This window comes from Protomyctophum bolini (assembly GCF_963924005.1).
Source record: "Protomyctophum bolini genome assembly, chromosome: 18".
NCBI lineage: Eukaryota > Metazoa > Chordata > Actinopteri > Myctophiformes > Myctophidae > Protomyctophum > Protomyctophum bolini.
Window position 1 is genome coordinate 31,922,693 of NC_137879.1, and position 14,452 is coordinate 31,937,144.

Consider the following 14,452-nt stretch of genomic DNA (forward strand, 5'->3'; position numbering starts at 1 on the left):
GCTTGTAAAATCCAAATGTGTGTGTTGTGTGTGTGTGTGTGTGTGTGTGTGTGTGTGTGTGTGTGTGTGTGTGCAGCTGAACGTGGAGCCCAGTCCCAACATGAACCAGTACGTGGGCTTGTTGGAGCTCATCTGCTTTTCCTCTCCCATCCCGACAGCAGAAGTACTGCAGGATGTCTCTGTGTTGTACGCCAGGCTAGGTGAGGATGTCTCTGTGTTGTACGCCACGCTAGGTGAGGATGTCTCTGTGTTGTACGCCACGCTAGGTGAGGATGTCTCTGTGTTGTACGCCACGCTAGGTGAGGATGTCTCTGTGTTGTACGGGGACGCGCAGAGAGTGTCAGAGGGGCAGGGGCTGAAATCCCCGCAAGAGGACACTTTTGGACAAAATTAGCAGATCTACAAGCTCTCAACGCGTCGCAGTGCGACGCGTTGAGAGCTTGTAGTTCTGCTATTTTCGGGGCGCAACCCAGCACTCTTTTATCTACTGGGGATGCGGCATGTGTAACGACATGGATTTCGAAGACTGGAGACTTCGGGGGGAAAAAAAGCAATTCTACTGAATGCCTCCTTCCGGTATATGGCATGGAAAGCAGAGGAGTGGCATTTTGCATTTCTTTCACCATGTAGTAAATGCTGCATTTGTGGTCTCTCAAATGGGGGTTAGTGGCCGTAATGTAATGATACTGTATAATATTATGTCTCTTATTAGCTCACAAGTGTAAGATTCCAGTGTCTGGGGAACAAGAGTACACGATGACCAAAACCAACCCCAGCTACTGCTCCACACTGAAGGGTGAGGAATATGCTCACAACACACACACACACACACACACACGCACGCATTTAAACATTTAATTAAATTATTAAATGATTATTATTAAATTAAATAAGAGATCCTACGTGTGTGTGTGTGTGTGTGTGTGTGTGTGTGTGTGTGTGTGTGTGTGTGTAACGAGCTTCAATTTGTTCTTTCTTGTTTTGATCACCCCCCCCTCTTCTCTTTGTTTGCTTGGAAAAATAATAATAAAAATAATAATGATGATTCTGATTCTCACACAAAAGCCTTCTCATGCTAACAAAAGAAAAATCACATAAAATATCTTCAACTTTGCGGTCTGTCCGTCTCGCCCCTCCATTCCATGCAGGCATGGTGTCGAACAAGAGGGTGTTCCCCACTAAAGACAACAACTGGGTCACTCTGGCCGACAGGCCCATGATCGCCGACAGCAAAGAGCTGGAGAAGATCTTCAAGCCCTACAGACAGTTCTTCCTGCTCAACCTGCCCCCCGCAGACAGGAAGAGGGCCAAGGCTGACAGCCAATACGGTACGGTATTATGCTGTCATGGATGTGGGTGGGCGACAGTGTGTTGAACTCATTTATTTAATAGTTTATCATTTTAACACATTTCATGCCATAGCTCATCCACCACTAAATGGCAGTAGCAATAGATTTGTTCTATTTTTTTTAGAACGAGAGTTGTAAGATTTGTCTTAAGTCATGATTATAATGTTATCAATTAAAGCCCCTTTAAAAATAAGTTAGAAACGTCTTTATCCCAAGCTTGTGTGCCATAGTCGTATATACATTTTGACATCGCTTTATATCGATACAAAAAGGTCTCGCTAAAATTATGTTTTCAGCACCGGCCCAGTTGCTAGGCAACGCCTTGCTCAGCCCCGCCTTGCATCCATGCAACTGTCCTATATTTACTGTACACTTCCTACTTTTACGAAAATACATTCCTGCGCAACACCCGCCCTTACTTTGCTCTGATGTCAAATGCTTCACCACTTCACTTTTTCTTCTGGGGGATGTTTGTCGTGGCGGGGACGACAGGGCCCGGAGACCACCGCGGCAACACCACGCCGGCCTTCAAAGAGGAGGACCGCTCGCTGTTCCTGGAGATCTGCGGCGTGGGCCGCATGTCCCAGCGCGTCCGCATGGAGGCGCAGACGGAGAACCTGCGGCCCTGTCCCTCCCTGCAGATGCTGGTGCGCACGGTGGCGCCCTACATCCAGCGCTTCCTCTGCCACCACGAGGAGCTGGCCCACGTCTACCAGGAGCTGCTGGACAGCGACATCGGGGAGAGGATTAAGAAGGTCTCCTACGGGCAGGTAAAGGGCTCATACATACTCCAGTTTTTGGAAAAAGCTATGTTTCTGTGTCAGTCGTTCTTCGATTTTTCTCTCTACAAGCTCGTAGCGCGCGCTATGAGCTTGTAGGTCTGCTATTTTTCAATAGCTAAAGCATAACATAATGCTAACACCAAAGGGGGTTCCCGCCCCAAAATGGGCTACCTACCGTGGAGAGCAGTGTTGTTTTTGGCAGCACATTTCTATTTTTAGTTTAGTCATAGTTTTAGTCATTTGGAATATTTTTTTTTAGTTTTTGTCATATTTTAGTCACCAGGAATGTCTTTGTATTAAGTCTAGTTTTAGTCGACTAAATATCATAGTATTTTAGTCGACTAAATCTACTGTTGATTTTGTCGACTAAAATGTATTTTGGCGGGCCTCGATGCCGTCGTAATGACTCTACAAGCTCACACGACGCGTTGTGAGCTTGTAGAGCTGCTATTTTCAGCATGCAACCAAGTGTAGATCTGCTATTTTCAGCATGCAACCAAGTGTAAAATGACTTTTACTGTATCTCCTGTCCACTAGTCCCTTCCTAACATTTTAGTCTAGTTTTTCTTTGTTGACGAAATTGTCAATATATTTAGTCTTAGTTTTAGTCGTCATAGCTTCGTTTTCATTTAGTTTTTATTCAGTTTTCGCCAGTGAAAAAAGGTACGGTAGTCGACAGAACATTTTTCGTCAAAGTTTTAAGGCCTATTCATAGTCTGGATTTTCGGTGGTGAGGTGACCACCTCTCCGGTGGTGAGCTGACCACCGGAGCTGAAATAACGTTGAGCGGTGGTGAGTAAAAACAGAGAGAAGGGCTGGAGCGGTGGCGGTGGTTTGCTCTTCACCGCGGCTCGTGACGTCATGTTGTAGTTCGGTGGTCACCCCACCACCGTAAATCCAGACTATGTATGAGCCTTCAGTCGACAAAAACAACACTGGTAGAGAGAGCTCACTACGAGCGCAATTCATTCTTCCTCGCAGGACCCTTTCAACGAGTGTTGAGATCCCCCAAAACAACTGATTTTCTAAATGGTCCAATGGGCCGAGCCGCTTCCATTACTTCCATCACAGGTGTTAACGATGATACTAATTAAGGCTCTGTTCCATTTAGTGTGCAGTGGTTCCCAAACATTTTAATTTCAAGGACCCCCATAACTGAGTGTACATTTGTACACTCAGAGTTACACACCCGTGCGGGGCCATTTGAAACACACTCAAAAGCAGTACCCTGTTTGACCAGAATGGAACAGAGCCTTCATTAGTATCAGCGGTAACACCTGTGAAGGAAGAAGGGAAGGGGCCCCAGTTCTTTCCAAAATGGCGTGTGTGCATACTAGAGCCCGTCGTCGAGTTGTAAAAAGTACTCGGCAAAACGCTTCTAAATGCTCTGCCTTTAGACCCAGTAAAGCGGCAGTATGAAATCCAAAGCAAGGGTAGAAGCAAACCCTCAAATTCTAATGCAGTACAAAAGAAACGAGCATGCGTTTTTGCGTCCACCCGCGCTTCAGGTCGGCAAGCTATACATCCGCTACCAGCTGACTGAGACCGACGACAAGCCTCCCGTGGTGGAGCTGCAGGATGTCATCTGTCTGCTGAAGGACCAGAAGGAGCTCTACATCCAGAAAGACCACCTGTCAGCCAAGCTGGACATCTGCAGGTATGCATGGGTGGGTGGAGGGGTCTCCCAGGGCCTGTTAAACCCATTAAGACCTGGCTGGAGCCTGGAACGCATCTGTGTCACCTTAGCTTTTAACCAATTTCACCTGATTACTCTTCAAGCTTGTAGCGCGGCACTCGAAATCTTTTAAATATATTATTATTTCATGTCAAACATCTTTAACTCAAATCTTTGCCTCTGGGGGGGGGGGGGGGGGGGTCACTGGAACAACATATGTTCAGTATGTGTCTCTTGAGTCAATTTGATTCCTCTCTGGATTGTCAAAATAATTCTCATACATGCTCGCAAATGAGTCTACAACAATGCTTTTGTTGGTCGTCTATAAGCACATTTTATTTGTTTTAGTAGAAATTGTGCATATTTTTGTGCATGGCTTGTTGGGTAAAGTATTCACTAGCCTCGGTACCCAGGCTTTTATTTTAGTTCGCATTCGGCTCAAAAAGAAAATCTGGGGAAACCCATTGGAAAATTTGGCATAGGAAGCCCCACTTCCTTGTATTTCGCTAACCAATAATGCTCCAAATTTGATGAAGTCTGTGTTCTACCGGAGAGGGGAGGAGGGTGGCGGGGGCAGGGGCGGGTGCTCAGATTGGTGAACCAAAAGGACCTCCACCTGTTTTCGACCGGGCACCCGCCCCCCGCTAGACCAGAAATCACACGTGCTGGGCCAGGCTAATTCTATGGTCGTTTTGACAGAATATTTCCTCCCCCAAAAATATGCCCAGCCTCTCCACTATACAATTCAATATACAATTCTAGTAGGTTGCACTGTGGACTCTACGGACCAGATCTATCATCCAGTTAAGTGCTTAGTGCACTGCTGGTCATCTAAGCACAAAGACCATGCATGGTACAGTAGATCTGTAGATCCATCCGACAGCCCAGCCCAGGGGTTCCCAAACGTTTTAGTCCGTGACCCACAAGAGACATTTGATGTCTCCCCGGTACAAATCTAGTGAAAAATAGCTTTGCGTCCACGTTGTGAGCTTGTAGATTAGCTTATTTTCACTACTACATAAAATTTGTTTTCTAATTTATGGAATTTATTTTATTTTTAATTGTATTATCTTTCATGAAATTAACTGAAAAGAAATCATTGAATTTGTTTTGAATTCATGAAAAATGTTGCATTTTTTTTTAATGTTTTGAAATAATTATTAAAAACAAAATGTAGGAAAGGGACCCCTACCCATGGTGTCCACGACCCACGAATGGGTGGTGCAGAGTTAGTGGCCTATCCTATAGCCTACAATAAACAGCCAAAAGGACAGTAGAGAAGTTTTGGCATTAACAAATTACTCTTTATTTATCATTTAAGCCCTGTAGCTTGTGCGTTTTTCATCAACCGTGTGTGTGTGTGTGTCTCGGTGCATTCAGAGAGCTGGTGAAGTTGTTCTGCACGGAGGTCAGCCACAGAAAGGATCTGATGCATTTCCTGAGCGGCCTGATGACCTCACTCGGAGTAAGCGATGTGACCACTGCCAGCATTGGATCTGTGATCCTTATCTGATGCAAGGTTATTTATAGTTTAGCCTTCGTCATCAGTTTCATTTACTTGTATTCTTTTTTTTTTTAAACGATTTTTTTCTACTCAGTCTGTGTCTCATAGGAGGGCTGTGGGCAGTTTAGAAACCGTCTTCCAGTGACATCATCATTAGGCAGATTGTTTCTAAACAAGATTATTTTACAAAAATGTTTAGATTTTCATTATCGTGAGAACAATGGCTTCCATTTTCGCATTGCAACTTTTCAGGACTAGAAAGCCTGCAGTTTCTATTAGCTTGTATTCCCCATCGATGATGTCACTGGAAGACGGTCTCTGAACTGCCCACAGCCCTCCTATGAGACACAGACCGAGTAGGAAAAAAAGCGCCGTTTTTTTCATGATTATTGGTGAGGACCTATTATATGAAGATATATATACAATCTCAGAAGTGAACGAGCTTGTAGATCAACTATTCACTGCATGTGGCATGATGCACACCTAAGTGCACTTTGTATAAATCGAGCATTACTTTCGGACGAGCTCAAGGACAGGGCTGTGTTATATAAATATATTGTCACAAATGCATACCATTTTGGGGGTCCTTCACATGAAAACATTCAGAACGAGTGATATAGCAACACACGTTTTTCCAGAAAACTGTTGATTTAGAAAACATTTTTTTAGAATCTGCTTCAGGTCTTAATGGGTTAAAGGTTTTATGATGTGATCCATCTCATATCACCGTATGAGCGGTTTTCTCTGAGTCATTACATCTGTTTAATACTCCCAAGTCAGGGAGATTTAAACAGATTTACAGATGATGCCGATGCGAATGGCTTATGGAAATCTCCTACGGATCAGCCATCTCTGTTTTCCACTTTATCCCCATTACCCCGTTTTAAATATTTCTGAAGTTATTTCATTATTCCAGGCAAGTGATCAAACGCTTGGCTGCTGGAACATGCTAATTAGGTCATCAACATCTTAATGAGCTTGCATGTCTCTGATGTAGTGTAGAACTTCCTGTTCTGCCTGGAAGATTGTAGACTTAACCATCAACCAGTGCTGCTCATAGGGTAAAATTAAATCATGATATCTTTGTCGCACGTAGTTCAGCAATATTGTCGTGTATATAAATATTGGAGATGTATGCAGACATTGAAAAATAAGAATATATTTATACAAACATGTATTTTAATTTATCCATACCTCATGAACAACTAAGTGAAAAAGCGGCACTCCAAAATAAAAGATGCAAGACTGGCTCAGATGCAATTTCTCGTGTTTATTTGAGAACGCTGACACGTTTCGGCAAAGCTTTCTTCAGAGGGGAAGCACGCCTAACCTAACCTTAACCCATGTCTAACCAATGACTAGTCCAAACTAAGTATGCACCCCTTCAGAGCAGACTAAAATGTTTTTTTTTTTTTTTTTCCCAAAGCTGAGCACCCACTGCTTTAACCAAGGGCAGTTCCCAGAGGAAGCGCACCTGTTTATTTACATATGTTTTTTTTCTTCTTTTTTACATATGTATACTATTTATCCATGTTGTTAAATATAGAGTAGGTTATAGTTTTGATTTTAGTATTTTTGTCAAAATCTGTATATTCTGATAAATAATCGTTGCTGTCTCTCCAGCTCTTTAGTAAACGGAAAACACATTTTCAGTTGGCTGAAGAAGACCAAACGGGAGAGAGTAGACAATTATCGGCTTACATTTGATACTGTTCCAGTTTTGTCTGCTGCTCAAATTGTTTTGCTTTCACTTCCAAGCTCTCTCGTGATCGGATAGAATTGGTATCCCGGACTGAAAATACATTTTCCGTTTTTCTAAAGAGCTGTAGAGACAGAGAGACCCCCTGTCACTGAACAAACACTATAGCAACGATTGCTATCGGAATTTATTGCATATTAACACTTACTAAACTTTGACTAAAATATAGAACTTATCAACACAACGCTTCACATCACGATGGTTGACAAAAGTAAAAAAACAAAAAAAAAAAACATTTTAGAAAGGTTTGACCTATAATGACCATGTCCAACATGGGCCGCTTTGAACGTGGTTAATGTGTTCATAATGTTCCGGCAGGATGAGGGGGCTTTGAAGAGGTTCTTGCTAAAGGAGGACATCAGAGAGTTGGCGCCGGACGAGGAACCCTGGGAGGTGCCAGAACCTCTCATACCAGAATACACACTCGAAAGAGGTACGTACGTCTGACAAAGCTCGGAGCGTCTTAGCATCTGCACCAAGCCCCCCCCCCCCCCCCACCAATGACAACACCATCAGCGTGCTTCTCACGCTGATGAGAAACATGTTATCACATCGATGGCACACCGTGCGCTGCCGCCCCCAATTTAGCTTAGATGTGTGAGATTGACGGCTGCATACAAAGTAGTGCTACTGTATGTATCGCACTATAATTAGAGCGGGGGAAATGGGGAATGCGCTTCGGCAGCTCCACCTAGGCGCTACTTTCTCACAGCCGGTTGTCAGTGCCATCTCTCTGACATTTGCCCTGATTTCCATATCGTTTCATGAGTGTGCACAGAAGAATTCATGCGCCGCTCGCACGCACGCACACAAAGCTCTGCCGCAGAGCAAACTCTATGATGTGCAAGAGCATAATGTTTTGCACATATGCTAATTATGGTTTGTTCATTGCTGTCTGTGTACATGAAAGAGCAGCTGTTAGCAATGCTCAAAGAGCAGCATAGAACACACACACACACACACAGTTGCAAGGACAAACTAATGACTTAACACACACACACAATCCTTGCATGTATGAAATAAATTAATAAAATGAAAGGGAACATTCTGCAGAATGAGGTAAACCTTGGCAGAGGTCGTGTTGATACTGAGACAAGAGGGTGACGTGGACCGTACAACCCCCGAGAAGAAGAAGTGTGCCTCCAGTGTAGGGAAAAGGGGACTGGAGGACCAGGCGGCGTTGGTGCAGTGCGGAGAGGCCGCTCAGCGTCCAGCTGAAAGGATCATCTGACATGTGCTGAGAGGGGTTGCCAAACTTTAGAAACCTTTACATCAGAGCCACGAAGGGAGTGTTTGAGTTTCTGTAATTTCCCCAAAGGATAGGCCAGGGCATCTTTTATACTTCACTGCACGTATTTTGCCGCGCGAACTCTGCATGTTGTGTTGCAACACGTTATGAGTTATGACCGCGTAGATTGCCTATTTTCGGCGACGAGAGTTGGCGTAGAGAGGGAGAAAAGGAGAGTCCCTAGCCATCGACGTACATGGGGCTTAAGTGACTAATGGAATCAGAACAAAAGCCAACCTATGAAATCCTAATGTGAAATGGTGATGAAATGAAAACAGGGTTGCATAGAATTTCTTTGTTTGATAACATGTTGCGTAACCTGTTTCTCTCTCTCTCTCTCTCTCTCTTTCTCTCTCTCTCTCGCTCTCTCTCCGTTCCAATTCAGTGTCCTCAAAGGGATCCCCTTCTGTCAGCCACACAGAACATCCTGGGCAGGCGGACGGAGAGCAGACCCTTATGTGCTGGCCTCCACGGGCATCCATATTGAATACAGGTGCCCGTACAGGTACTGTACATTGGTGGAAGTCCGTACAGTATATAAAAGTCCGTTGTATATATAATTCATTCATTGGGTAAAAGTATTTTCTTCAAATGTAGCCTACTTATAGTACCCAAAATGTAATTTGCAAGTTGCATTGCATGTTAATTTGTAAATGGTCAATTACTAATAGGGTAACTACATTGTAAATCAGTAAAACATCAGTTTCATTTATAAAAAATTGACAAGGCATGTTACACAGCATTAAAAAATCCTGAATGCCAAACCTTACCTCGACTAACCTCGACATAAAACCTTACGTCGCGGTCATAAAACACCATAAAACCCTAACAACGAACAACCTCCTATAACATAAACAGACCTGCAGTATATTTTGATTCAGGACGGGCTAAGAAAGTTCCAAACTGCCATGGATAAGTCAAACTCTTTAAGAATGTATGTGAACATAAACATCGTTGCTGTCCGGCAGAAACCAGCTAACTCCATTTTTATTTTTTGCTTGTAGTTGTAGATGGGCTATTTTCTTGTGATTAGTCTAAGATTAGAGCATTTGAAGCAGTCAAACTAGCAATATTGTTCAGAAGCATCTCCGAGACATCTTAACAGTCTCGCCGGACTGGGTCTTGGTCATACAAACATTTTCAGTCGTGAGCTTTTAACTTTGCTTTAATGTACAGTATGTAAAACACGGCACTACTTGTTTTCTCTCACCATTCAACTTCGGCTCTCAGCTACGAAGCCGACGCGAGGGTCGGGTGTTCTCGAAATGTAGGATGTAAATTGCAGCATTCCAACAAGGTACCTCATGGCGCAGTGTTTTGCGCCATGAGGTACATTGTCACGGCAGTGTATGCTACAAATCCCAGAGCAGCACACGGCCTATTCTCACTGCGTGCGCGTTTTGCAACCCAGGTGGTCCGATGGCTGGAGCCGTGGAAGCGGTCATGAAGATGTGGCCACCCCCTGCTGCGCCTAAGGACAGGGACCCAGACAACGACCCAGGCACTCCCAAAGGAAGCGGCCATCATGTCGGCCTTCCCCAGAGTCACAGCAGCAGCAGCAGCGTTTGCGGCGGCTACGAGGGCAACCAGTTTCCAATGGCCAATGACAAGCCCGCAGACCTTCCTGCTTCTTACACAGACCACAGCCATCCAAGCGCTGTCGCCGGACCTCCCAGCATCTCACATGCTGCAGGTTAGAGCTTCTACACCTCTAGTTCAACTACCCCAGTCAAGTAGAAATGTCTCCAGAGCTTTCCCCGTCAATTTGGAGCAATGGTTGTAATGGTTTTGCATTTGTCATTATTCACCTTTACCTCCCCAATGTATGAATGAATGGACCATTGTAAAGCGCTTTGAGTAAGTGCACTCTGTACATAGAAAAGCGCTATAAAAATGCAATCCATTATTAAAACACATCGACTGCCCCCTGGTGGATGAAAGTGATGGCGCCTCACTGCCGACCTGGATCTGCATGGTCTTTTAGTGTGACGCACGTTCGTTTTGGCTCTTCCATTTTAGATGCTAAATATTCAGCGGCAATGCTAGCGAGCTAAAATGAGGCCATCCTTGCTCTAGAAAACGCCAATGTTCCAAATCGAACCTCCGAACATCGGCCCTTTGTCAAAACCATGGAGAGTGCAGTAGATTTAGAGCTATGAGCCTTTTCAGTCGGCCTGTATACAATAATTGAACGGCAGTGAAACGCAAGGAAGGAAAGCTTGTAGGTGTGCTATTTTTGAAAAATCGTGAAAATGCGGCACAAATCTTTGAATATATATTCTTTCAGATTCTTTTTTTCGATGTCAGGTCTAATGTGCTAGTCTAGTCTAGGTGGCGCGCTGCTAGGCTACGGTGACTCTGAGTGTGCCCGTCCAATGTCTTTCAGGAAGCGGCAGGGTGACGCACAGCACAGCCGACTCCAGCAGCGCCGGAGACTCTGGCGGAGGTTTGACCCCAGCTGTCGGCCCCAGGCAGAGGACTGCAGCCGCAGAGCACGCCAAGATGGATGACCACGAGCCGTCCACACCCAATAACCAGTAAGGTTCTCCTCCTGGATACCTATCTGGGGTTAAGGACTATTCGTCCCCGACATGAGCCCACCTTAACCCATTTTGGACTGAGACAGAAATGGGCTTCTGACTAAATAAAAAATGTTTTTCTATGTCAGTGGTGCTCAACCTTTTTCATGTCAAGGACCCCCAGAATTATCTCTATTGGGCCACACGGACCCCCTTCTCAAAATATGTAGTTCCAGAGACCCCCCAGAAGCAAATATTTTAGTTAAAAATGTTCGCTCTGAAATCATTGAATATATATTTATATATTCAATGATTTTTTTTTAAAAGCAGACGTACAAGCTCGTAGCGCGCCACTTGGTGGCGTGCTATGAGCTTGTAGATCTGCTATTTTTCAATAGCTAAATTAAAAACACCAAAAGGGGTTCCTGCCCAAAATGGGTTAACGCACGCACGCATGCACACACAGTTTTTGAGCGGTGCAGCCTGTGCTGTCTGTCTGTTAGCCTCGGTCCCAGGCTTACTTATCTGCGAAAAGAAAAGCCTGGTCACAACCTAAGGCAGAGAAGCTATCGGCGGTTGTATCCTCCGGAACAGCCGTCAAATGTATTTCCCCCGGATACGATATTTTCCCGACCAATCACAACACTTGTTTCATTCGCGGAGAATGTAAACTGATTTGTAAAGCATCAACGTAATTTCCTTGGGCAATACTTCCGCTAAAATCCCGCAACTTCCGCAGATAGTCTTTTCAGCTTAGGTCTTGCCCAGGGTGTCTGTCTGTCCGTTTGAGCAGCGAATGTGCTCAAATGATTGGACATCATGTTGTTGACATCATCAGACGTCGTCATTGTGATGAAAGGCACTGCTCACTTCACACGAGGGTGACCTTTTTAATTTATACCCGTCAATAGCTCATGGATCCTATATGTTTTTTTTTGGTAGCCAATACTGCGGCACTGCCATGACAACTGACTTTCCCTTGTGGGATCAATAAAGGACTGATTGTGTGTCCCTCCCTCCACCTCCAGCAGTGCTGTCCCTGAGGCAGTGCTGATGCCCAGTGTGTTCCAGGGGACTGGCGGTGCAGGAGAGGGCCAGCGGCCCCCCATGGCCCTGGATCCTCCTATGTGGAACAAAGTCCAGCCGCCCAAGGACGCGCTGGAGGACCTGGAGCTCGTCTGTCAGAGACCCAGCACGGTGAGGGCATTCGTTAATCCATTCTGACCTGAGATCAGATTCTAAAAATGTCTGTTTGAAAATGACAGTTTTCTGAAAAAGCTATGTTTCTATGTCAGTCGTTCTTTGATTTTTCAAAAATAGCAGACCTACAAGCTCGTAGCGCGCCACTCGGTGGCGCGCTATGAGCTTGTAGATCTGCTATTTTTAAATAGCTAAAGCATAACGTAATGCTAACACCAAAAGGGGTTCCCGCGTAAAATGGGTTGAAAGATGTTCACAGTCACACCTCGGCAGCATGACGAATAAGCAAGCCAAAAATGCCTGTGCAAAGATTTTGCATCTTTAATATCATATTAGATACACGTATGCCTTCATTCACAGTGAAATTGGACCTTGTTCCCAATAAACATTATGCCGCCGTCTAATATTCGTGTTCTATGTGAATGTACTCGTTACAGAAACGATAGATATACTGTATATATTTTGGGACGAACAACGGTCCCAGGATGAAAAGACCTTAAAGGCCTGTAGAGACACAAGCTTTTTCCCTTTTCAGTCCAGTGTGCCATTCTCAGTTTATCATTTATGTCATCATTTGTCCCAAAACGTCCCAAAATACCAGATCTACAAGCTCACAACGCATTGCCATGTACATATTTTTGCTCGTAGATTGGCTATTGGCTTTTTGTCGTACGACCAGATATATTGGTGTTACTGGTTACTATTGATAAACCCAATTTCCGCCAGCATTAATTAATCCCTCGATAGTGTATTGCCATGTTTTTTACCACGCGTAACACTTACTTTGAAGAGCCAAATATCCTAACCTAAATGACTAAATGCTGTGTGTGGTGTCTTGACCGGTTGTTGTTTCGGTCTGTGGTGAGAAATCCTGACCGCGAGTATCTGCTACAGGCCGTTGAAAACCCTTGTCTTCCCCAGAAACAGCGCAATGAATGTTGTTTCTGAGATAGAGGGCTTTGAATGCAGCCCGTAGAATGCAAGTGCATGCGTGCGCATCTTCAAAATGGCCGCAGCCACTGTCCCACTTTCAGTGTTATGCTAACGAACGGCAGCTAACGATTCGATCGGATAAAAACATGGATTAAAGAATATAAACCCTGGAAAACGTAGGTTTTATCAGGGTCTATCAGGCTAGGGTACTAGCTACTTTTGGCCAGAGCGATAATGCAAGCCGCCATCAAGGAATTGCGTCTCAAGAGTGATGTCGTTGGCAGGTGGTGTTGTCCGACGAACCCAGAGCCCTGGCCGAGATCGGGGAGTGGGGCGAGCAGCTGGTCAATTCCTTCCTGTGCCACTGGAGGGACACGGACGCTCCCGAGGGCCGCCCAGCGCATATCACGTGGTGCAACCAGAACGGCGAGAGCGGCCAGCCGTACGACTTTAAAGTCTCCTTCGGAGGAGGGGCGGGGCCGGACGGGGGAGGAGGAGAGGGCACGACGACGGTCGTCTACGTGGAGGTGAAGTCCACCGTGAAGCGAGAGAAGGCCTTCATCCACCTCTCCGCCAACGAGCTGGACTTTGCCCTGAAGGAGAGAGAGAGGTATCACATCTACAGGGTGTACAGCGCGGGCGACGCTCAGGGCGTTCGCCTGTGCCGCATTCGTAACTTGGCACAGCATCTCCACACCAAAGACGTGGAGTTGTTTCTGTTTGTATAGCTCGGGGGGTTTTTTAGAGTCTCGCAGAGCTGTTGCGGTTGTGTTGTCCCTCTTTTATTTTTGTTTACACATTCCATTTGAAAAGCTGAAAAGGTTATACATTCTTAAAACCTCCTAGTTTATTGTAACAAAATATTTTTGCTCGTCTTTTTTTGTATTTTAAAATGTGACTTTTACTAGGGTGTTTTTCTTAAACGGCGAGAACATTTGCACATTCCTTTAAATGTAGACTTTTAAATGTTTTTATTTTGTTAATTGACTGCCTTCGTTCCATTGTTTATACAATGTTTAAACACTGAATAACCCTCTGTGATTTATTTTTTCATACCTTGTCTTTACTGTATGCTTCTGTTGAAAAATAAAAAGGTATTTCCCTTCAGGTACTTCAGGTAAGCATATATATATTTTTATTTAATCAAATTATCTTCATGTGAACCTGTCTTTGATAAATAACCGATCTGGAGCCTGTGAGCTGTGGCCTGATATCATGAGCGTTGATACAGTAAGTGACCATCTGCCAGCCTCCCCAGATCACTGCGGCCCAGTGACTACTGTAGTGTGTGTAGACTAAACCTATAGTGTCTAATCCTTAGTGTAACCGTATGCTGTTCAAGGCAGCATGTAATCTCGTTAAAGGATATCTCTGTATCAATTTACTTTAGCTCTGTGATTTGGCTCACTGCCTGGTAGCAGTAACAAATGTATTGGCAAACTT

At 44.7% G+C, this 14,452-nt stretch overlaps 1 protein-coding gene across 5 annotated transcripts in view; it reads left to right on the forward strand.

The window, feature by feature from the left end:
• Window positions 1–14,125, forward strand: part of LOC308333384 (uncharacterized protein) — a 58,901-nt gene extending 44,776 nt beyond the window's left edge. For 4 of the 5 annotated variants that reach the window (XM_080789764.1, XM_080789763.1, XM_080789765.1 and 1 more), the window contains 12 exons: window positions 77–200; window positions 713–796; window positions 1,149–1,328; window positions 1,842–2,119; window positions 3,640–3,788; window positions 5,187–5,271; window positions 7,388–7,502; window positions 8,743–8,862; window positions 9,769–10,050; window positions 10,744–10,894; window positions 11,905–12,073; window positions 13,294–14,125. In XM_080789764.1, the coding sequence (XP_080645890.1) occupies window positions 77–200; window positions 713–796; window positions 1,149–1,328; window positions 1,842–2,119; window positions 3,640–3,788; window positions 5,187–5,271; window positions 7,388–7,502; window positions 8,743–8,862; window positions 9,769–10,050; window positions 10,744–10,894; window positions 11,905–12,073; window positions 13,294–13,737 (2,181 nt within the window). In that variant the 3' untranslated portion in view covers window positions 13,738–14,125. The remainder of the gene's footprint in view (window positions 1–76; window positions 201–712; window positions 797–1,148; window positions 1,329–1,841; window positions 2,120–3,639; window positions 3,789–5,186; window positions 5,272–7,387; window positions 7,503–8,742; window positions 8,863–9,768; window positions 10,051–10,743; window positions 10,895–11,904; window positions 12,074–13,293) is intronic. The other variant, XM_080789766.1, reaches the window with a different exon arrangement.
• The last annotated feature ends 327 nt before the right edge of the window (window positions 14,126–14,452 follow it).